General features: G+C 42.9%; 2 protein-coding genes across 8 annotated transcripts in view; one reads left to right on the top strand and one right to left on the bottom strand.

The window, feature by feature from the left end:
• The window catches only part of MYH11 (myosin heavy chain 11), a 54,789-nt gene extending 48,435 nt beyond the window's left edge, over window positions 1-6,354 (top strand). For 2 of the 4 annotated variants that reach the window (XM_009091911.4, XM_009091910.4), the window contains 4 exons: window positions 78-286; window positions 861-969; window positions 1,552-1,724; window positions 5,665-6,354. In XM_009091911.4, the coding sequence (XP_009090159.1) occupies window positions 78-286; window positions 861-969; window positions 1,552-1,724; window positions 5,665-5,803 (630 nt within the window). In that variant the 3' untranslated portion in view covers window positions 5,804-6,354. Of the gene's footprint in view, window positions 1-77; window positions 287-860; window positions 970-1,551; window positions 1,725-2,836; window positions 2,869-5,664 lie in introns of all 4 variants that reach the window. The other 2 variants (XM_018915992.2, XM_018915991.3) reach the window with 2 other exon arrangements.
• A 1,174-nt stretch (window positions 6,355-7,528) lies between these two features.
• On the bottom strand, window positions 7,529-21,765 carry NDE1 (nudE neurodevelopment protein 1). 4 transcript variants are annotated; one of them, XM_018915995.3, is made up of 9 exons: window positions 21,690-21,765; window positions 17,244-17,371; window positions 16,553-16,706; window positions 13,304-13,452; window positions 12,827-12,963; window positions 11,634-11,810; window positions 11,130-11,221; window positions 10,001-10,137; window positions 7,529-8,906 (listed from the first exon to the last, which is right to left on the bottom strand). In XM_018915995.3, exons 2-9 carry the CDS (start codon window positions 17,327-17,329, stop codon window positions 8,813-8,815), a joined length of 1,026 nt encoding a protein of 341 aa, XP_018771540.1. In that variant the 5' UTR covers window positions 17,330-17,371; window positions 21,690-21,765; the 3' UTR covers window positions 7,529-8,812. The 4 variants fall into 4 exon arrangements, with proteins under 4 accessions (XP_018771540.1, XP_009090160.1, XP_018771538.1 ...); XM_009091912.4 differs by lacking the exon at window positions 21,690-21,765 and adding an exon at window positions 21,406-21,683; XM_018915993.3 differs by lacking the exon at window positions 21,690-21,765 and adding an exon at window positions 21,537-21,683.
• Between the last annotated feature and the right edge of the window lie 190 nt (window positions 21,766-21,955).

Raw genomic sequence — 21,955 nt, 5'->3', positions numbered from 1 at the left:
TTGCCTTCCCAAATTGCCACCTGTCATTTGTCTGAAAGCATAAAACACTTGTGACAGCATCCCTTCCCTCCCTGCAGGCAGAGCAGCTGAACAATGAGCTGGCAACAGAGCGCTCAACTGCACAGAAGAACGAAAACGCTCGGCAGCAACTGGAGAGGCAGAACAAAGAGCTAAAGAGTAAGCTGCAGGAGATGGAGGGAGCTGTGAAGAACAAATTCAAAGCCACAATTGCTGCTCTGGAGGCCAAAATTGCTTCTCTCGAAGAGCAATTGGAACAGGAAGCCAGGTACTGGTCTCCCGAGGGCACCGCTGTCCATTTATTGTTCAAGTTAATGAGACAAAAAATAAACAAAGGCAAGCAGGATTTCTGTCAGCAGGCTCTCAGTGCCACTAAACTTGGTAAAGTCTTTTTCTCATTTAATATTTCTGAGACACATGGCAGGCAAGTAACTGGAGTTGCTACAGTTTCTGATTAATATCCATTTTATTGCTGAAAAGTTCTACTGGTACCATAGGCAAGGATCTGCTCCCCTACATTTTAGAGTAACTGCCCTATGACTCTGCCAGGTTAATTGCCATAATACATTGTGCCCCTTGCTGGATTATTCCTTCAGGAAATCACCTTGTGCTTCAGAACACATCTCCTGGAGCACCTCTAGCATACAGCAGAGACATATATTTGGTTTTGTTTTGCTCAGAAGAATATGCCTTAAAGTTTTCCTTAGAATTCAAATTCACCTGTTAAATTCAGTAAGACCTTTAACACAGGGGTCCTTGGTGCTGGTTTCACGAGCCACAAGCCCAAGGCAGGTGGAGAGTACAGAGCTTCCACATTACCAAATGCTGCCCTGTCATTGCAGAGACAAGCAGACAGCGGCCAAGACGCTGCGCCAGAAGGACAAGAAGCTGAAGGATGCACTGCTGCAGGTGGAGGACGAGAGGAAGCAAGCAGAGCAGTACAAAGATCAGGTACAGACTGTCACAAGGCTCTTAGTTGAAGGCACAGGAGTTTTTAGGTTTTGCCCTAAGAAAGGAAGACTCCATGTTGTGCCTCAAGCAAATGCCCTTCTAGAAAGCAGACTGTATGCTTGGATTCTATGCTGGGAGAGCCCAAGTCCATTTCTAAAAGATGGGACGATATCATTCTTCCATGCTACATCAAGTGCCAAAGCACAAGTCCTTGTTAATCAGCCAGATACAACGGTCTGACTGCACAGCAATATACAGGACTGTGCACAACAGCCTTGGTGCAACACGAATAGAGATGCTGAACATATTTTACATTAAAATTTTAGCTTTATCTAATGCAAACCTATCTGCAAGCCCAAAAAACAGAGGTAGGACTATGCAGAAAAAGAAACAATGAGGTTGTGTCTGAATACAGTAAATATGAGCAAAATGAACTCCCACAATGCCAAGTTATTTTCAGGCTGTAAGCTTCCATCTTTGATTTGGGTCATGTTTCAGTACAACTCCCAATGGAAGCATGAAATTAAAACAAGGAATTTAAAGTATTACAAATTAAAGCATTACTCTGAAATCTCCCTTTAGGCTGAGAAGGGCAACGTACGGCTCAAGCAGCTGAAAAGGCAGCTGGAGGAGGCTGAGGAAGAGTCCCAGCGCATCAACGCCAACCGCAGGAAGCTGCAGAGGGAGCTGGATGAAGCCAATGAGAGCAATGAAGCCCTGGGCCGGGAGGTTGCAGCACTAAAGAGCAAGCTCAGGTAGAGTACCTTTGTTTGGGATAGCCCTTCCCACTCACTGACAGCCTTGAAATTTAGAGCTGAACTACAAAAGTAGGAAAAAAATCTGTCAGGTGAGGAACAGGCACTGCTAATGCTGCGAAGTTACTCACTCCTTGTGTTAGTTTGGCACTCAGAACAAAAGGCCCAAGTCAGGAGTGAAGTTCATTTCATAGACTGCAGCAGCCTCAGGATTTCAGCTGAGATGAACTGTGATAACATGGCACAGGCCTTACTCTTCTCTAATCAAAATCCTTTCGGCTTCAATTGGAACAGAATTAGGCTTGGTTGCTTTTGAAAACACCCCTTATATAATGGCTGTATCTATTTGTACAGAAGCAGTCACAAAAGTGTAGACATGCTTGTGCTTTTCACACTTTCACACACGCACAACTCATACATAACGACTGTGAACAGTCTTGGACATCACAGGCAGTAAAAAGAAAAGCACATTAAATTAATCTTATTCCAAAGTCTCTTTGGACTTCACCACTATGGGATTCAGTGTCATCAGACCAAGGAAAAGATTAAAACATCCCTTTGCATTTTCTTGTTAAAACTGCATGGGAAAAAGAGAAAGCTGTGATCAGTCAGCTACATCCCTGAGTTCTGCACTCACGGGTTTTGAAAACATGAGCTCACTGAAATAAAGAGGCTGACTTGAGTTATAAAGAAATTGCTCTCTCCGCATCACTATACCATAAAATTTTGCCTTCTACCTAAGACCAACAGTACATCAGATGAAAAACAAGAACCTGTCTACCTGTGTTCTCAAAGTAGCTTGCCAGACTACTTACCAGTAACATGCTTCAGTGTTTCTGGTTGAGGATTCCCTTCAAAGTGAAGGGCTGTGGATGCAGCAGCCTTTTCCATTAGCACCACCTTGGGTAGTTACATGCTCCTGGCTGCTTTATGAAGCAGTGGCTGTGTCCAGCCCTTTCACATAGAAAACCATATAGCTCATTTTTGTTTTATCTAAATGTAATGTAATTGGCTGTAATGTACTTTGTTTAATTATTTAAAAGTAATTACCTACCTCTGATCATGACCATGTGCCTAGTCTAACTGCCCAGGACTCTTTATCTCTGTTTCAGAGGGACACAGGAACCTTCGCATGACTAAGCAGGTACCATGCCTTCAACTTTGCAGCTAGCTTGTATTGCACAAATTTCCATTTTCTTTGGCCCTGGTTAAAATTATGTGAGGTTTCTGCAAACTGTGAAGGCTTGGATATCTTGGCATTAATCTGTTTTATCAAAAAAGACAAATATTACAATAATTTAGCTACCATCAGCTGTTCATCAGTGGTACATCTTTCTTACAAGTAGGTTATGTACTGACATAGACTTACCAATGTTGCATTCTCACAAGCTCTACCACCAGAGTACCTAAGCAAGTACTCTGATTTTTTTTGCATGATTTTTGTTTTTGCACATCATCTTTGTGCACTGCCACAAAAAGTAATTTTTTTTTTCATTTAAAATACACCATTGATTAGTAAAATTGATTAAAAGGACTAATGAATATGGAGTGTCACAGCATGTCATTAGAATTTCACAGTATTTCTTGTGCCTACTGTAATGCTGACCTAAGGTAAGAGCCCATCTAATGCACCTGAGATTTGGGAAGACCATACTTGCATGTGATTTATCACACACCACACAATCACAAACAAAAGAGAAAGTCTTGCCTTTCATTACACAGCACTCTGTGCCTGTATTGCTTACAGAGAGTTATTACTGAGGCTTTTAGAGCTATTTTACAGACATTACATTGCTTGTTTACTGTATTAAAACATAGCGCACGGACACAGACATTAAAGCTGACACTGTAACCTAGCACAGCATTATGTTATACTTATTAGCACATTCTCTGGACACAGGAATAATACCTGCACTGCAAAAAATTAAAGAGCTATTGCCTTGTAATATTTGTATACTTTCAATTTTATTTATGCTGGATTTTGCTGTGAATACACAAATATTTAAAGATGATGTCTTGTCCTTGCATGTGCCTTTTAGTCAGCCTAATATTTCCAGTCAGGCTGTTACTCAAGCACCACTCCAGTAGCACTTGTTCAAAGGCAGACTAAATACAGAGGAGCTGAGCAAACACTGGTACTGGAGGCTCATCCCAGATACACAAAGTGTTCTAAAGGTACTGATACCAATGAGCACCTGAATGTTATCAAACACATAAACTTCTTTAAGAGGAACAGATATAAACAAAAGGTTTTCATCCACAGGGCCAATACCAGTTTAAAGAACTGGTAAGTTTATGCATACTGCAACAGTTTAATAAGTAGTTAGTGTGGGATAGGGAGTTCACTTTGTAGCCAAAACTGTAGTGCACAATTTGGTGAGACTCTTGCTGTTATTCCCTCCAGTCCCATGTTCTCTTCAGTGAATTACTGCAGCACAAATGACTTGTGAGTAACCAAGTCCACAAACAGAAGTCCAAGGGGGTAGAGAGCTCTTCCTTTATTAACAAGAATTAACAAATTTATTAACCTAATTAGAAATTATTTGCTAAATAATAACAAATCTCTGCTGCTGTAAAAGAGGAGACCCTGCTGTTAGACCCTGCCAAGCACACACCAGGACAGAAATTACACACCCCTGTGTTCAACACATGCCATCAGCAGCAGAACACAACCATGGTTAATTATCAGCAGGTCTTACATGAAGGTTTATCAGCTAGCTAATTGCCTGCTCATACTGAAGTAAGTTTAAGGGCAGAATTATGGAAAACAGACTACATGTCACATTTCCATCTTGGAAATGCAGATTCATGCCTCTGAACTAAGTCAGTCCAGCCAATGTTCCTACCCTCATATGGAAGGCTGAACTTTGGACTTCACTAGCTGCTTCAGAAAGGGCACTGGCTTAGTCTTTTGCAAGGACAAGACAAGCCTTTAAATATTTAAGCATGATTGCTGTACCCAAAAGTGCAGTCTCGGATCTATTTAACACCAAATTAGTATTTTTGGGACAATATCCAGTAATCATGAATTTATTTTATTGCTTATATCTGTGGTCTCAAGCCTTTACAAAGGTTTGCTTAATGAGGGGCAAGTGAGAGGCCATTTCACAAAACTGAAATGCTTTACAGCACTTTAGCAATGGAGGCCATGGGACAAACCCATTGTCTGTCTCACTTGCTCACACCTCCCCAAAAATTAACCTTGAGCACCAAAGTGTCCCTGTCTTGGGATGTGCCTATGAAATATATGGGGATGGGAGGGAGATGGGAGAGGAAAAGGGGATCAAGTGGGAAAAGCATTTCCTGTAGGACACTTGCACTGCTAAGCATCAGTCCCTGGGTTACAACAGTTCCAAAGCAATGACTCTGGGAAACCTGGGTGTCTCTACTGAGAGCCTGGGTGTCACACCTGTCACAGCACCTGTGGTGCTCTGACCAGTGCAGCCCATGCACTGGGGGCTCAGAAATGTCTGCTGCCATCCACAGCACTGCCCCAGCCCCTGCAGGAACCGGTGGGCAGAAATTCTGTACAAATTGCTCTGCTTGCTCCTCCAGAGGGACAGGAGGGACACTCCTCTGCTGTGGTGTGTGAGCACTCCCTTTTTCACTCCTTTCAACCTTCAGTTGCAATTCCCTTAGAGGAAAACAAATAAATGAGGGGAAGAGTGGGGGTGATTTGGGGCTGATGTTTAGTGGAAAAGGACAGAAGCACAAGAACAGGAAACCAATCTAATTCCCAAGCAATTGGGAGTCTCAGCCTGTTCACAAATTACAAGTTACAGGACAGAAAGTGGAAATAGAAGCCCACAGCTCTTGGCTTTCCTGCATTTAGAACCATCAGCCCCACAGGTCCTGTTACAAAACCCTACTTATTTGTGAGGATTCCAAATGACCTAGCACCTGATTTTCTTTTTTCTATTTTTCTCCCCTCTTACTGCAGGAGGGGAAATGAGCCAACATCTTTTGCCCCACCCCGTAGATCTGGAGGCAGAAGAGTAATTGAGAATGCAATAGATGGAGGCGATGACGAAATGGATGCAAGAGATGGAGATTTCAATGGAACAAAAGCCAGTGAATAAACACGCTTCAAACATTGCACTGCAGCAAGGGGAGGGAGGGAGAACGGTATTTAGCACTGTGTAAGTCTACTCTTAATGTCAAGGTCACATACACCCACTCCTCTGACAGATAAAAGCACAACTGCCTTGTCTCCAATGTATAGATTGACACTAAAAGTACTCCAAAACTTTTTGTACCATGAAGCGCATTTGAAAAGGTGGGGATTTTTAACAGAGTAATTCACTTTGAGAATCTTGCAGAAAGTGAGTTCTGCTAGCTCAAATGATTTAAATCCCAGTAAACTACAACATACAGAGGATTTGTGAGATTGTTGCAGGGGAAAAAAAGGCATTGGTCAGTTAATCTTTTCTTAAACTTTCATTTTGTTTTGAGTATTCAATTAATATAGGGTTTTCTCCTGGTTACTACACCCCTGATGCACAATTCACAAGGTGGAAGTGCCTTTTTAATCACTTACTGAAAAATATCATTTGTTCAAATTAAGTCAACTGTTACAGTTTTATATGCACCATGGATGTGCTTACACACTAATAAAAGGCTATAAAAATGACTCCACTATTCTTGTGTACACGTGTCACTTGAAGGGAAGAGGGGGATGCAGCAGAGCTTCTCTAAAACCAAAATACTACTTACAAAAGTTCATCTGTAATCAATAGAACAAAAACCCTGATTTTCTTCAAAGTAATGTTTTTGAAGAAATACAAAAAAGTCTGAGCTGGAGGTAAAATGGCATAACCACAGGGAACAGGTTTGATTCCCTCAGGGACACACAGTGCTGAGGTGCCCTGGGATGCATGCAAGGGCTGACAGGCACAGGACCTGCAGAGACTCACAGCACTCAGGTGAGGAGCTGGAAAGCAATGGGGGCCCTACTGTCTGTTTGTGAGCAATGAACCCAGCCTTTGATGTCTGTTACATGCAGAAAAATTTCCAGCTAAGCCTCTAGAACAGGCTGAAACCATTAGAAACAGCAGCCCACACTGAAGGCAGGGATCCAAGCCAAGCTATTCTGCACTAAGGGATCAGCATGCAGCTACTTTTTATTTTTGGAGCACTCCAGCAAGACCACAACCTACTCTTGGGAGTTACCAGGACCTACCACAAACCCTTGCAGCTCAAGCACTTTCAGACAGCAGCAGCTCTGTGGTCACACTGGGGCAGTAAGGAGCCGTGCACAGCAAAGCAGGATGTAAAATCACTCTAAATCCAGTGCAGAGAGCTTCCTTGAGGCCTTTGAACAGCAAGTGAACCTTAAGCAGGGTGACTACAAGGAGAGCAAATCATGCACAAACATCCACCTTGACAGCTAAAGCCATCACCTTCTAAATCTAAGCATTGTTTCACAAGTGCAGAGATCACAAACTGGGGATTCAGACTTGGCACCATTCAGCCAGCAGAACCAGAGCCCAGAGAATTCTCTCTCCTCATGAAAGAGTAAAAGAAGAATCCAATTAGAGCAATAAAGATGACAAGCTGAGCAGAGAGGGGTTAGGAGTTACTGGGTAAGACTTGATCATTGCTTGATCAGGCACAGAGCTGTAAAGATGCTCAAGAGCTGGTTGTCAACACAGTTTATGAGCCTGCATGTGTGGGAACAAGAAGACAAGCAAGTCAGACTTCATATTAAATGGTCTTAAGCACCAGTGCTTGGAGCAGAAGCAGCAAATTGAACATGTATAAACCACAGTAATAACTTGCCAAAAAACTCAAAATGCATCAACAACTCGCATTCAAAATAAGCTTTATTCTGCTCCCCAGTTTGACCAACTTCATAGGTGGACTGAGAAATGGAAATCCTCTGTGGTTTACATATTCTACAGAAACACATGCCTCAGTGGCTGTTTTCACAGCACTTCCTTACCAAAAAAAAAAAAAAAAAAAAAAAAAAAAAAAAACAAAACAAAAACCTCAAACCCATTTATGTATCTTTTGTCAAGTAAGCTCTCCCCATTCCCTGCCACAACAAAAAAAAAAAAACCATAAAAATTGTTCAGTCATGATTAGTTTTGCAAGTACAGGCTTCCATAAAATACATTAACACTGGGAATGAATCTACTCCATTTAAAAAACAAATGCAGTAATATTCTACAAGGGGAAAATTATTTTAAAAAAACATTCTCTACTCATATACAGTTTTCTACCATAAAGGGCTTTTCAGTTTAAAAAAGCCTTTCTAAATTAGCAACAGCTGATATATTCATCTAGAAAAATAAAAAAATCACTAAGACCCAAGGCACCTTAGTGAAGGGAGGTTTGTAAAGCAGTAAAACCCACCTATCAAGATGATAGAACTAGAAACTCGATCAGGTTTGGCCTCCTACAACCACCAGGCTTTATAAGCCACTATGGGGTTAAAAAACCAAAAAAGTCTACATGCCATTAGCTCTGGGATCTCCTGAGCACACTCAGCACTAGACACATCTCACCTTTAACCATGACCTGTTCTGAATGAGAAGTCATTACTTATAAAACATCTTGCCACTACAGAGGCAGGCTTTTGTGCAGCGACATTCTGGTCAGCAAACACCCCATGGGGAGCTGAGCAGCTTCCCTGCAGAAATACACCTTTCACCACATAAAAACATCTCTTTAATTTGGGTGACTGCAGCACACAACACCCATGGTAGAAAGCAGGATTCCAGCCAGAACTGGTGGTGTATTAAGACCAAAAGCAAAAGCCTGAGGAGCTGCATAGTGAATATTGCTGTGTTGTAGGCAGGACAACTGCTTTGGTAGTGTCAAAAGAAGCAACCTTCAAGGAACTATTTACAGAAGCTGATGCAGGAAGGAATTCCCAGTCCTGCACTGGAGCAGTCAGCATTGCTTTGTCACACCTTGTCACCCACAGAACTTGCCCAGAGGCCACACTGGAAGCCACTGCCAATTGTGACTGCTAGTTCAGTTCTCACCTACCCTGACACTGCTGTCTGCTTGCTCATTGATATTCTCTTTAAAACTAAAGTTTGAAATACACATTTCTTCTCCTTTCCCAAAGCCAGCCAGGCTTTTCACAGCAGCATCTTGACAACACTTGGTGAGGGATGGCTCACGGGCCCTGGAACGTGTGACGGCCGCATTCCAAACTCCAGGCGTTTCACCAACCTGCAAGTGCAAAACTGAAGTCAGGGCACTTCTCACTCAGTGTAACCATGCTCAGAATAACTGCTCACTTCCAGAACAAACCACTCAGCTGAGATGAGAGAACAGCACTCTGAGCACTGCAGGAACCCATTCCTTACCTGGGCTGAGTTTTCACTGTAACACAGGGCTCCATTTCCCTCAGAGTAATGAACACTATCTTTTACAGGTGCTGGAATTTCAGTTTAGCATTGCAGCAGCTGACAGATGATCAGCTCATGCATATGTAAATATATGGCCCCTGAGGCTTTCTTGCAGGAGCTTTAATGAGGTTTCTCCCCAGGCTAGGAGAGCAACTGCAAGGTGGAACATTCCTTCTAAACAACACCACTGGGCACTGGGTACCAGGACAAACCAGCACAAGAGTCTGACCAAATAATTAAGTCTGAAACAAAGTGTACTATAGGCACTTCACTTACCTAAACACAGAACCTAAAGAATGTGCAGTGCAGGACTGGCAGAGTTTAAGCAGACACTGAATGGCAATTTGCAATGACCTTGTTGATTTTTCTTCATTTGATTACAAAAAGACAACTGGTTCAAACATTCAGAGAAATGTGTACATTGAGTAAGGTAACTTCTTGTCAGCAGCTACTTAAAAACACATCTTAGCAACTCTAAAGCATTCTCAGTGGACCTACTATTCACCTTTTTTCCAGTTCTCCCACAAGTGAGAATCTTAACTATGATATGGGAAGTCTCCCTACATGCCATAACATTCCTGAGACATCACATGTACAAGAACATAAAGCATAAAATTAATTGAACCAATAAGCAAGAACTGTTGTACTTTGTCCTATTTAAACACTGATTTATAATAAAATATATCTTGCACTTGCTTCAGATTTGAGGCATTCAAAACTTGATTGCAGCTAGTCTTCGAATTTCAGCAGCTAGTGACTCCAAATTTTAAACTGACCTGAAACATTCAAATCATAATCCTGAATAACTGAATTTCACATACTTTGAAAATGTCTCTACCAAAACAAGTAAATATCAGTCCCTAAGTTCCAACACCAACAGCTGTCACTGAGACACCAGCAGAGCCCAGCACTCACCCTGTATCACAGAGAGGCTGATGAGGACTCAGGCGTGTTTCAAGGACATCTCTGTTCATGTACATGGACACTGAAGGTCTGTTTGGAGACTGGTCATACACAAAGTTTCGGCAAGATGCAAGCTTGGACTCCAAAGCCTGAAGTAAACAGACGAGGTGAGTATCAGACTGACTGTTCTCTTCCAGAAGATGGCAGTGGCACACCAAATGGCACCAAAGTGTGTGGGTTTGGGGTATTTTTCTTTCTTTAAGAGTGAGCTGTCCAGTAGAGGAACCTGCTAGACCCCAGTGCCACATGAGTTCAGAACTTGTGAAGAGATGAAGACAGTCATCTGTCTAAAGATTAATCTCTGTTTCTCTAGGGAGCTGATGCTCTTCACCAGCAGGAACAAAAAATCTTCACTTTCCTCAGAGAGATTTTTACATCTTTCTTACAGGCATAAATTTTAAGATTACAAAACATTCATATGAGCTATCAGCTTCCCTAGACATGTATTAGGTGGTACACCAAAGGGAATGAGCCACAGATACCTTATTCTCCATCACATACTCCCATTCTAGATCACTCCACATTCATTGAGTTGCTTTCTGGCTGTATCAGTTCTGCAGCTCAGCCCATCAAAGCCCCATACAAATGTTTGTAACAACACAGCACTAAGGCACAAGGAATGAAACACAAGTCATGGGATAACTTTCCCAACATCAGCACTACCTTAAATATCAAACTACAGCTTAGCAGGACATTAGGCCTATGATCAAAAGACTACTGGACTCTTAAGGCAAACTTCACCAGAAGCCTTTTGGACAGCAGGTACCAGCCTGCTAACTTCTCTGCCTTTCACGGGAACACATCCCTTCTCAATTACTCATGCTGACTTATTTTTTCTGCACATGCAAATTTGTAGAGGGAGTTCTTATCCCTATCTGGATAAGAACTCAGAAAAACAAGCATGGTCCTTTTTTATTTGGGGGTTGGTCAGAAACATTTGAAGTCCAGACCAAGCCCAAGGCCACACTTAGCTAACCTGGGGGCAAGAGTCTCTGTTCAGTCTCCTCTAAACAATAGTGCTGGCTGCAGTTTCCAAGAGCTCCAGCTTTCCAAAAGCATTGCCTGGCAGGTAATCACTCACCCCCACTTTTCGCAGCAAGTCTCCCACAATATTAAGTGCAGATATTCTTGCAGCTGGTGTGAGAGGGGTTGCACCATAACTGTCCTCAAGACCTGCAGGGTAGGTTAAAGAAGGATATTGTTACTCATGGAAAGAAAAATATAAAATTGACCCTACTGTCTTAGAGAAGATGATTCTAGGAAGAACATTAAAGATCACACTGGTTTTTAAAACCTTTCCCCTAAATCAGACCAACATCTCTGGGACAGTTGTGAACTAATAAAAAGTTCCAACAGCCCATCTTATCCCTCATTATTTCCAGACAGTTCAAATCAACTGGAAATGAACAGACTGTGAATAAACTCAAAAAAAATCCCAGTCAGTAAGACCGTGGTGATTTGATTTAGGTGACACTACACTACACACTGGATTCTGTGGCTAAAGGAGGAATGTAAAGAAGGGAGCAAACTACAGCAAAAACAAGAGCAACAAATGGTATTTGTGAGCTGGTTCCCTGCCAGTCACCTCTCCTAAAGGTCCCAGGGGTGGGAATGCTGATGGGTGTCCGGCGCATTGCGGGTGTTGAAGGCACAGATAAGGAGGCCTGAACTGCAGTGTCTGTTCTTTCTGTTTCCAGGGGAGCTCTCATTGGTGTTTTGGGCTTCTCCTGTTTCTGCTGCACTGCAAGCTCTTGTCGTAGATCTGTGAAGGAAGCAACACAAAGCAAGTGTTGGAGTACGCAGCCACCAAGAGCCAAAAAAGTTAATCTTTTGTCAAAAGATTTTTCTCCTCATGGAGGTGAGGTAAAGTCACTTATCCTTGTAAAAGATTACTCCAGGCATATCTTCAAAATCCAGATAACTAAAGGTCTTTCCAGGATTGTGGCTCAAGATGATTTAGCAGCACTAGTTCAGTTGCTATTACCTGGCTTTCATTTTCAAACCCTTTCAAGAAGCTCCCTTCAGACAGGGAATTAACTCCTTGCCAAATGTTACAGGCTGGTAACAAAGGCACATCAAATCCAAGGCATGGCAACTTGGCACACCTTGGCTACATTCTGGCTCCCTGCAAGGTTGAGATCCTACCTGTTGTACCTTTTTCTATCCTGGTTTCCACATGAAGGAAACGAGCTGAGGCCAGGTGGAAGCCACATCATTATCTACCCTAGAGACAGAGCACTTCTGTCCAACAGCCTGGCTGTAACTTATGGATATCACTCAAGGGCACAGAATCCAAGATCTGAAAACAGATGTTTATCCAGCTCCAGGGTCTCTCTTTTCTCACCCAGCCTTGTTGACAGATAGCAAAAAGCCAGTGCATTCCAAGGCAACCAGAAGCGTCCTGTTTTACTTCCCCATTAGCGCTTCATTGGCTCCCTTTCCCACAGCCCAGGAAACAATGAGGTTAATGTGTATTAAAGCTGACCTTCCTGGGAAGCCACACCAGCACATCCCCCAGCTGGACTGGCTCAACTCCCTGAAGCCCTGATTAGGAGAAGGCTGGAACAGGCTTTTGTTCCTTCGAGTGCTCTGGAATAATGTCAGGAGTTCAAGGAGGGGGCAGAATGTTCTTCAGTTTCCTTACTTGTTTCTACATGTCAGATACCAAGTTTTAAAGAAGCAAAGTTAAAAGCCCAGCTCTAAGGCATATGGAGAGGACTGAACAGCTACAAAGCAGAGGGAGAGAAAAGAAAAAGATACAAATAACTCCTGTCTAACCTCTAGCTTCATCTTTCAGGCGCTGCACAGACTCCAGAAGGTTTTCTTTCTCATCCAGCTCACTCTCCAGAAAAGCATTTCTTTCAATAGCCTGGTTTAAACGCTGCTCAAAATCCTCCAGGGACATTATAGTGGCTCTGAAAAAGAGTGCACTAGGTGTCACTACCAGAGGACTGGAGGTAGGAGGACTCCCTCTCTCACAAGAAAATGGACACTGGCATTTTTGTACCGTTTGCTTTGTTTCATTACTTTTTTTTTAGCTTGGAATATATGAAAGAGTTCAGTCAGGGGAGTGGAAGAGATTAAAAAAAAGTTATCACATTGCCCATCTGCAACAAATCTCTTCAACATAATCATCAGACAAGTGATAGTTCAGAATGGCAATGCTAGCAAGTAGTGTCACAAACAGCTCAGTGCCACCATGCTTGCAGGACAGAATAGAGGTGGAAAAAAAAAAAAAAACAAAAAGCAGATCACCTTTTTGCTCTTTCCAAATCATCATTTTCTTGCTCAAGTTCTCGAATGTATTTCTGAAGCTGCTCTTTAATAGCTCTTGTCTGAGCCAAGTCATCTTCCAGCGCAGAGATTTGCCTGTATCCTTCTGAATGCTGCATTTCAATCTTTTCCTACTCAAAGGCAAATCAAACAGCACATCAGGTACTTAGCAACACATGTTTCTTTTTGAAGCATTGTCTGAGCATTGAAAGGCAGAGACAGAAGCTCTGAAGATTTTTGAGAAACATCATTTTACATATGGTAAAACACCAATAAATTCAATTGCTCACACACTTCTGGGCTGCCAGCAGACAAGAGCTCTTCCTGTCACTCCTTATCAAACTAAAGTGCTGGGGAACAGCTCCCAACATTCACAGCACAAGGCCATTCCTTGCCTCTCCCAGACAGCCTGACTCAGCACGGCTTCTAAGCAATACACAAAGCACACAAGAGAAGCCACTTATTTTCAACCCTAATGTGAAGTCAGGCAATATTTAGGAGCCAAATTAAGAAGAATAAAAAATAAATTCCAAGTGCGACCCTGTTACATGCTGCTGTGGAATCACCAAGATTCTGCACTGCCCATGTGGCTTTATTAGCCCAAAGCAGGTTCAGAATTCTAGAACATTTCAGGTACAGGTACTCTTTTGGGAACCTAAACCAAACTCTGTCTCCCTCTACACCAGGCATCTCAGGGTGCATTTAAGACAGGCCAAGGCAGGGAGGAAATCTTAGCTTTCACATCAGATCTCTCTCTCCTGCACTGCCACTAAACGTGGAGTTAGTTCCACAGTATGTGACATGGGAAAGCTTTCCCATGTGACAAGGAAACCTCAAGTGCACACTATTACAATGCTTTATACTCAACCACCCTGCTACCAGACCACTTCAACATGCCACAGGTTTTTTGGAAATTCCAAGATTGCTGGGTAAGTAAGTAACATTCCTAAACTGCTCCCCACAAAGAATTCAAGTACAAAACACTTGAAGTCACTGGAAAGAAATCCATGCACTGGAATTTCAGAACCATGGCAAGTAGTCTAGTGTGAATGATAATGTGAAGACAGCTATTTTAGCATATGAAATGCATAGACAAGGAGGAGGGCAAGAGATATCCATCCTGAACTAAGCAATCCTTATTTGACTGCAGTGTGGTGACACTGCTGTAATTCCAAATCTCTGAAACACAGTTAAGAGCCTCTAACCTCCAAGAGGCAGATTACTTTCAGTTAGTTTCTCAGGACTCTCTAAACTAACCCTGCAAAGCACCATTCCCACCAGTTTTTAGGGAGTGTGAGCTCTGATTTCTGAGGGGAGCAGGCACACACACTGGGCTGGTCAGCTCAGAGCCACAAGCTGTGTGGGCCTGGCAAAGTTCACTGGTGCTGACCTAGATGCAGATCCCAACCCTCGATGGGCTCAGTTAACACTGCTGCTCAATAGCTTCATGAGATTAATGCTTTGCTCTTGAATTGATTCAGATAAAAGACCAGAACTGCAAGGTCTGAGTCTTTGTTTTTAGCCAATTGTAATAAACTATCAGCTGATCTGGCCCTCAATGGTGGCTCTGTTCCTTCACTGCAGGCTGTTATTGCAGTTTTCAGGCTGCATGAATAGCCAATTGTTGAATGGTTTATTTCAAGCAGAATGTATTTTAAGAAAGTTATCTACTGTGAAGAATCATTTCAGATTTTCTAAAATATGACTACCCTCCACTTTTTGAGGCTCTGTATTGCTTCCTACTATTTTCATTCCTCACTGTTTTGCCTGGTTTCACTGGCCCTTCCTCTCATTCCAGCTACTCTCGAGAAAGAAAATAATCTGCATACTCCACTCCTCAATTAAATGAACTATGGGTTTTATTTTTAAAACTTTTGTCTTCTCCCCAAACCCATCAGCTTCCATGGGTTTATGTAGCTACCTGGAACAGCAGACCAATATTTCACATAACATGCACAACATCTAATATTCCTAAAGTGCTATAACAAAAACAAGAATTAAAGCAACATAAGTACAATGAAACAAGTCTTGGAAGTCTTGCTATCAGAAAGCAGGGAGTGGAGGAAATGGCAAAGCTAGTGCTAGAGTGACAGGACATCTGCCTGGAACAGAAGAATATTTCCTTAAGACAGTAATTTGGACAACAGTTTAAACAAAAGGCATTGTAAATCTGGATTCATCCAGTGATTAATCACTTATACAAATGCCCTCACTCCCAATAGCTCATTATTGCATCCAATTGAATAGAAGAAGTGTAATTACATTAATCTCTGCTTCCACAGAGATTGAGCTAGCCCTACAAAACACAGTGTAGTGTTTCTTGGGTGACTGTGACTCATCTGTAAACAAAAGGCTAAATTCAAACTTTAAAACGTCATACCAATTTCAGTGATGATTTTTTCCCAAATTTAAGAGAACTTACCAGTATTTCCTGAACCTGGCAATCAGCACAGTACCATCTCATCACTCTTCAAACTCTAGATAGCTTCATTGTTCCTTAGCCACTGTGTTAAGAAGTCCCATCTCAATAAGTTCATGTTCTTTATGTTTTATAGTTCTGGAAGTTAATGCCTTTCTGCTGGCTCTTATTTTCACAGAATGCTAACCAAGTGCAAAAATAAAAACTCATTTTTCCCTAAGGACAGACAGATTCAATAACAAAACCAGGACTGAAACTGTTTTATCACTATCAATTCTATGTGTTACCCACCAGCTGCTGCTTCCCAGCTTATCTGAAATGTCAGATAATAAATACACAACTATGTAAAAAGGGTTTGAAACTGAGTTTCCTTACGTAATGCAAAAACACAGCTGCAGTGTTTGTACTTTGACTGTTCTGAATATTATCTGTGACTGCATGATGCAGACAGCAAGGAAGCTATGAACAAAAGCACTAAATAGATGGAAGGAGAAATAAAACAGCAGCTCTCTTGTGTTCACACTCAGTCCCCACTCGACTCCACTGTGGATAATTTTCTCCCATCTGAAATCTATCCTGACACACAGCCACAACCTGTGCACAGGGCTCCAGGAATGCTACCAAGGAACACAGAATCCTCAGAGCAGACAACAGGCTGACATTTCTTTACTTTTCAAGACTTTCCTTTCTGCAGTCTTCTGGTCCATTTTTCTGTAATGCTGAGGTGACATCACAGGGCAGAGTCTGCAAACACCTGCCCTGTTCCCCCCTGCACTGAGGATGAGCACACCACGTGGACCAGCAGCTCTGACCTTCACTGACTCCAGCTCCATCCTCAGGCGGTTGTTTTCTGACAGGAGGTCTCTGTTCCTGGACTCTGTTTGCTGCAGCTGAGCCTCCAGTTCAGCTTCATACTCTCGGCTCCCCTCTTGGAATTCACGCAATTCCTCCTGGGTATTCTCAACACTAGAGAGAAATTCCAGCAACAGAACTCATCACCATGAACAATGCAAACATCTCTTGTACAATCAAGGTAAAAACAACACTGCTCTTGAACACAGAAGGCTCTAAGCCCTTCTCTGTATTCAGTAGGAAGAGAGAAACATACAAATGTTTCCCTGCCATGCATGGGAAGTCACCCCATAGCAAACTGGTAAAGAAATAAGTCCAAATAAACAGAAAAACCCCAGAGTCTGTCTTAACACTGTAGATGTTGAGGAGATGTGGCATCTCTTAAGTTTGTCAATTGTCCCCTGCCATTGCATATTTGTTCCATTATTCAATTCTATTATTTATTTGGAAATATAAAGAAAGCTGTTATTGATTAATAACAAAAAGTGAGAAACAGAGAGAAAGATGAAAGGAAATGTTTTATATTCTTGAACAATTCTATTGAAACAATCCTCCAACAAGCTGAACAAGCAGCAATGAAAAAGCTGTGCTTTTGCATGAAGTGTTATGCACCTTATCCAGCCACTAGGAGGAATGAAGCCACTGCCTTACCACTGCTTGTATTTCATAGCCAACTCCTTCCAGTATCTGGTTTCCTCTTCCACTGAGCTGAAGTGATGGACTTCTGAGTCTTCCATAATGAGTCCTCAAAGTCTAAAACTTTTGTTTCATCTTCCTCCCTGAAAAATTACAGAGTCAAGCATAAGAACTCAGGCAGTGAGTAGCCTCATTCTCCTTGCTGCAGAGCAGAACACCCCTCCTCCCACACAGTCACTGCTCTCCTGGAGACCAAACTAAAAGTCAGCCTTGACAGGACTCTGTCAGACAGACCATAAATGTGAAAGAATTCCTGCTAAGTCACTCTCCCCAGTTCTCCAAATGTGCTGCAGGCTTACACCACATTCCCAGCAGTGAGCACCTTTGGCACCTCTGGGTATAAAAACCCCAAACCTGAGCTGCAGCTGTGCCAGTGCACAGAGAACACAAGGGAAGGAAGACGCAGACACAACTTCAGCTCCAAACACACTGCAATTCAACAACCCTAAAGACACCTATCATGGAATTAAAGAGAAACTTCAAAGAGACAGAGACTAGGTACTCAAGGTACTGATTTCTTGAGTTAACATTTAAAGGAACACCTAAGTTTTTTATGGACTTAACTGCTGGACAGGTGAAAAATTTCTTCCAAGGTCAACACAGACAAAGCCACCCAACTTTAAACTTGAGCTATCAAAATCCATGTATAGCTACAAGATATCTGGATACTTCAGAGAGCCATGAGAGAAGGGAGGTTTTAGCAGGATACCACTGGCTGGGATAGGTATGCAGTTAAGATAGCAGCAATCCAGACAATCCAGCTGTCCCTATGCCAGCACAAACCCAGTCATAGGACACAGTCCCAAATGGGAATGACACACTAAAGAGCCACAGGGGAATCAAGTCCCTTGAGCTGGTCACTCCCACTTGAGGACTTAAGTGTCTAAACACTACAATTAAATGAAATAAATGCCCTGTGATGTGTATGACAGTCTCTGTTAAACGGGTCAGCAACAAACATCATTTCATACTAGTTAGTCCTGACAATGAAGAAACATCAAACCTAGTGCTCTGCATAATCTGCCCATGTCCAGTCCTGGGTGAGGCAAAGATTCCACTCAGACATTATCAGTTAAACCAAATTGATACCAAATAAGAAACCAAATAAGATCAAGCAGAGCAAATAGGTGGAATTGAACAATTCAGGACAGTGACAGTTGTCACAAAACTGCATCATGGAAATCTAATGACTGAAGAAACACAGTTCTAGCAAATTTCAATTCCAGTTCTGCTGAGCAAAACATTTCCTAGAGGTAATTCTGATGGAACAAAGAAGAAGGGATGGCTGAAGCCCTCAAAGATCACTTAGATGTCAGCCCTGTCTTCTAGTCTTATTTATGATACTCATAAAATGCTGGAGTAGACCCTCTGAGCAGCATGTCTTAGCTAAAGAAAATGTGCATACACTGCACATGTATTGAATTCTATGAAAGAAAATATCTTTAACCTCTGTCAAGACTTTGCTCTCCACAAAATTATCTGGTATAAACAGGTTTGACTAACAGCCACCTACTTAGTAACTCTACTGAGACAAACCCAAGTAGCTCTTACCTCTGCTATGGACAAAAGCAGTCTGGTAATCTAAAGCCCAATTCTTACATACCCAAGCAGTGCCACAAAGCCCAATTCCTCTTCACAGCCCAAGCAATTACCAGATTATTGAGCAAGGAGTAAGCAGCGTCACAGCAGAGTGGGGCTGTGCCTGCATACCTCAGTGCACAGTATCAGCAACACACTCACAGAAATTACAGTGTTATTTAAAAGGGGAGTTGCCAGGTCAGGAGAAAAGTTAATAAGCCTTAGTTTTTATAACTGAGTTAGACACAAAATGTTCATTAGCCAAACTGTGTGTTCCTTCAAACAAACAAAAGCTCTGTATAATATATTGATACATTTCCAGCATAAGGTCTCAAGGCTGAAGAATGCACTGAGCAAAAAAGGAGGAAAAGGAGTGTGAGTAAGGAGTGATTTTTCCAAATTGTACTCTTGCCCATTTAAAAGAAAATCATGATCAAGCATAATTACCATTCTTGACCTAGGATAGTTTATGTCACATCTCCTCTGTTATTTTTAAGTGAGCTGAAAGTGCCTTTGATGTTAATAAGCATATCCTTCTGCTCAAGGCACTGTGTACACACACATTGATCCTTGCAGCACACTTCTGAAGAAAAAGAATCCAAAAAGGATTTTTTCTGACACAAGCATTATAATAAATCAGGTATCTGAGTTGGACAGACAACAAAAATAATTCAGGAAAGATAAAGATGAACTGCAAAATATCTTGCTCTGAAAAGCTTTCAAACAACCCTTTGGAACCAAAAGCAGCTTCCATCACCTTCCAAATCTTGAGTATGCTCAGATCTGGCTCCTGTGTTTTCGTTATTACACTTTGGAAGAACTAAAAGACTGTAGAAATTGGCATTTTTTGAGATTGTGGGGCTGCAAGGAGAAGAACTTTCCTTAACTGATCCACACAATCCAAGAGAACCCTGTGAACATTCACAGAGCACAAAGGGGCTGCACCCCTCAGCTCCAGGGATGTCTCTGTGACCATGAGATTATGGTATGGGCCCACTGAGGATGTCACCCATTAAGAGCTCAGTCTGCTTTGTGGTCACCATTACTAAATAGTACTTATAATTTAAAATTAATTGTTCAACTGCAAATACATGGAAGGACAGTGGAGCTGTACTTATTCCACAGACGTGGCTACTGTCCTGTGCCACATTCAAGGAAGACCTGTTACTTTCCTTCCCTGTGCTACATCTTAACTCAAACTCAGCTGGGATTTTCAAACTAACCAAAGACGATAAATACATACTGAAACTGAAAACTTCCAAGTTCGAGACAAGGTATTAAAGCTTTCTAAAACTTTTTTTGTGAAATTTGTCTAAGAAGAGTGCAAATAAAAACCATGTAAGTCTTGTTCAACTGCCTTAGAAAGGATAGGGCTATGACTGGTTTTCCCCTGCTGCCTTCTCCCCTTGACTTTTAACAGCTTGGAGACAACACGCAAAATGTCTGAAGAGAAATTAATCAGGAACTCCTCGTTGTCTGGGCTCACTACAAAATCAGGGAGAGCAAAGGCGGGTAAAGGAAGTTTTAGAAATGCTTTTTTAAACACTAGGAAAGGTGAAAAAAACGCGGAGAGAAAGTCGGAGTCTGTAAGAGGCGCACACTGGCTGCACCTTGCTAGTTTTCACACATAGGAGGCCAGAAGAGACATCTGGCCAGGCTTCCTGCCTTGTGCAGGCAGCCCAAGCGCTGCTCACAGGCATTACAAAGCTCCACATCATGCAGGAAGTGGAAGCGATCATGGGTGGGGACTGGAATTTTGCAATAAAACACGGCAGCATAAGCGTTGCGGAAAACAATTTCATACCGGTGACAGCAGAATTGCAAAATTCCTCAGGAAAAGGTAAGCATCAAGAAAAACAACACACAAAATTATCGAAGGAACTTCAGTTTGGGAATCAGTCTGAATTCACCCAAACTCATGAGGGCCCCTAGATTGTTTCAGTCCTAGAACAAAGGACTCAAAACGACCCCGATACTGAACTTTTTTCTTCACAAAAGAACATTTAGCTCGGTGAACAATGTTGGCCTATCTTTGTGGCAATGTCTAATGGTCCAAGTCAAGGAAATTCATGTTGTAATAAAAAAAGTGAAATAGTACCACAAATACTATTGAATTATCCATGACAGAGATGATGAAGCTCCTATTAGACATTATTTTCCTAAATGTAAACAAAAACAAACCAGCTCTTTGCTCCCGAAAAGTAGCTTTCCCATCCTTTGAAATTCAAATTTGCTTAAAATATTCCCCTCGAAAGGGTCTTCCTGTAACACATGGGCCTGTTTTCTTTTGTTTAAGCCATACAAAAGAAAATCACCACAAAAGAGAAAGAAAAGGGAGAGGTCACGGGAGCACCAGGATTACTACAGAATCCCACAGCCAGCACTGAAAAGAGTTAGCGGCTTCTCCGGGGCTTCTCTACTAAAAGGCTGAATTCAGCAAAACCCTCCTCTCCTCAGTAACCAGTCCAGCTCCCAAACTTCCAACTTTCCAGTGACTCCTGAGGGGTCCCCCACACTGTTCTCCGCTGGAACGCCTGACCTTGATGGTTCCAGCTGCAAGCCAAGAGGTCAGCGGGGCAGCGCTCCCCGATCCCATTCCCGTGCGGAGCACCAAGCCGGGCGGGGGCTAAACCAGCGGGCACGGCTCCCACGCTCCGCTCCCCGCCCCACCTGCGCCCGCACGAGCAACTCCAGAAGCAGGAGAAGGTTCAGGTCCGCGCAGGGCCGCAGCCGGCCAGGGTCCCTTGGCCAGGTTCCCGTGTTCCCCCGGTCCGGTCCCGTCCCGTCTCGGTCCCGCTGCCCCGGGCCGTGCCGGGCTCTCACCGCGCTCCCGCCGCGCCCGCACCGCCGCTCCCAGCCCGGCCGGCGCCGCCGCCCCATTGGCTGCCGGTCACGTGCGGTGGGGCGCTCGGCCAATCAGCGCTGCTGAAACGCGCTTCGGAAACTTTGGTGACTTTCAAAAGGCGCCGGGGGGCGGCGGCCGCGGCCGGTCCCGATCTCGTTCTTCCTGGCGTTCCTGATCTCGTTCTTTTTGCCGTTCCTAGTCCTGTTCCCGGTCCCAATCCCCGTCTGCCTTGCTCAACATCCCC

The sequence above is a fragment of the Serinus canaria genome, chromosome 14 (assembly GCF_022539315.1).
Source record: "Serinus canaria isolate serCan28SL12 chromosome 14, serCan2020, whole genome shotgun sequence".
Lineage (NCBI taxonomy): Eukaryota > Metazoa > Chordata > Aves > Passeriformes > Fringillidae > Serinus > Serinus canaria.
The sequence above is the reverse complement of the archived record's forward strand: the minus strand, read 5'-3'. Positions and strand labels throughout refer to the sequence as shown.